Source organism: Bison bison, unplaced genomic scaffold, assembly GCF_000754665.1.
Source record: "Bison bison bison isolate TAMUID 2011002044 unplaced genomic scaffold, Bison_UMD1.0 scf7180017864223, whole genome shotgun sequence".
Lineage (NCBI taxonomy): Eukaryota > Metazoa > Chordata > Mammalia > Artiodactyla > Bovidae > Bison > Bison bison.
In genome coordinates, this window is record NW_011494795.1 from 1,844,762 (window position 1) to 1,846,629 (window position 1,868).

The window sequence follows — 1,868 nt, forward strand, 5'->3', positions numbered from 1 at the left end:
CCCTCCTCGTCCTGAACCAACCTGCTGGCCTTTCCCAGGGACCCTGTAATTTCCCACTGCTTGAAAACATAACAGTCACTCCTCTGTCTTTGAGGGTTTTCCAGAGCTTCAGAAGTTTATCACAGTTGAGGAACTTAAGATCAAGAAATCTCTAAGTGCAAAGTGCTTTAATTAAATAGATACTGCTTTGATACAGGAGACAATATGCTTAATGGTAACTAATCCAAGCTGTACGTACTAGGTGGTCTCAGAAGGCTTACACCAACAGCAGCACATCTAGACATTATTCTTGCAGATGCCTAATTAAGTGCACAGGTGACATAAGTTTAACAGTCTCCACAGGTCTGTGAGTTATGGACAAAACACACTCCGCTGGGTGCCACACCATACCTTCATAGACGTATTATACAATGAAATAAATGAAGTAAAAAGATCCAGGTAACGAGTTGTGAAGACCAGTGCAAACAGAAGCTGGCTTTTCCCAGAAATACCTGAAGAAACAAAAGCAAAGTGTTAGAAATACACCAACAGCTCTGTGATTCTTGAAGTCGATACCATGAAGGGACTGCAGGAACGCGGGGCACCAGGCGCCAAAGCCAGGGGCTGGGATGACTCCAAACGCAGGAGAACAGTTTCAGTCTTCCATTCCCTCAACATCCTTGAACAGACAAGGTGACGAGGAACCAAGTGGGGGCCGTGCTTCAAGGAAAAGTCTGAGCTGTAATCCCCCTGGCTCGGCCTCCTACAGTGACTGCTTTTGGGAGGCAGCATTACTTGGAGGAGATAAAAACTTAAATTATCTTAGGTGAACCACACAACCAAACTCAGACTCCCACAAACAGGCTCCTGGATGCTATGGCAACAAGAGGGTAGGAACCTACTAGCCTTCCAAAGCAGCACCTTTTATTGTTGGAACATCTTGAAACTCTTTCTCCCTCCAGTCACCACTCCCCACTCCCCCCAGAGCCTGTGTGGAGCACAGGGACGCTCAGTCCAGACGATGAGAAGGTCACCTGCCGTCTGGATTTGGCCAAATAGTTCTGTGACAACAGCCGTGTGCCGTGGGTTTCAGATGTTGAAGAGCGACTTTTTGAGCCAAGTGAATCTCACTAGGTGTCAGGACCCACCCACCCTCACCTACGTCGTAAACTTCACATCATTAGACAGCTAAGCAAGTTTGTATTTAGTGGAAACGTCACTGAACCCAAATCATTAGTGATATTCTTCCAAAGGTGAAAATCACATTGTCTTATTAAATGATATTTTACAAACAACACTACTGTCCAAAACTATTTTACAGCTTGTTGAAGCAAAAAGCCTAGCTCTGAGAACGTCATTTTTGTGGAGGAATAATTGCAGTTCCACCCTATTCACAAAAGTAAACTAAGAGAAACTGAAGAAACAGCTGCCTCTGTCCCTCTGGATCCATCAGTCGCGGCCAATCTCAAGGGCCAAAGGTGGAGACACAGACACAGAGAGCAAGCATGCCCCTTTTAGTCTCTTCCCCAGCGGTAGGGAGTTTCTGTTTTTCTTATCACAGATCAATGTTCCAAAGGAGAATCAATGAGGCTGCTGTTGACACAGAAAACGTGCGAGAGAAGACAAAATGGGGAAGAGGACTGGGAGCATGCAGTTTGCGTCTGGCGACTGTGGAAGCCTTGCGAGAGAAACTCCCAGCTTATTTTCTATGTGGTTCTTTCCCATATTTTAAATTAAAAAATGACAGAATACATACAGGCAAGTTTTGTTGTAAAGGGTTTATTCTCCTGAAAATTTGGAAGCCAGGTAAACTGAAATTTGCCCTTGTTTTCAGAATTCCTATACTAAAAATCAGGGACGGACATATCGCTTTTACCACCCCCCTTTGC

The 1,868-nt window shown here is 44.9% G+C and overlaps 1 protein-coding gene across 1 annotated transcript in view; it reads right to left on the reverse strand.

Annotated features, from left to right (window-relative positions):
• The window catches only part of KDELR2 (KDEL (Lys-Asp-Glu-Leu) endoplasmic reticulum protein retention receptor 2), a 9,256-nt gene that overhangs the window by 6,471 nt on the left and 917 nt on the right, over positions 1 to 1,868 (reverse strand). The window contains exon 2 of the mRNA XM_010845783.1: positions 391 to 498. Within this exon, the coding sequence (XP_010844085.1) occupies positions 391 to 498 (108 nt within the window). The remainder of the gene's footprint in view (positions 1 to 390; positions 499 to 1,868) is intronic.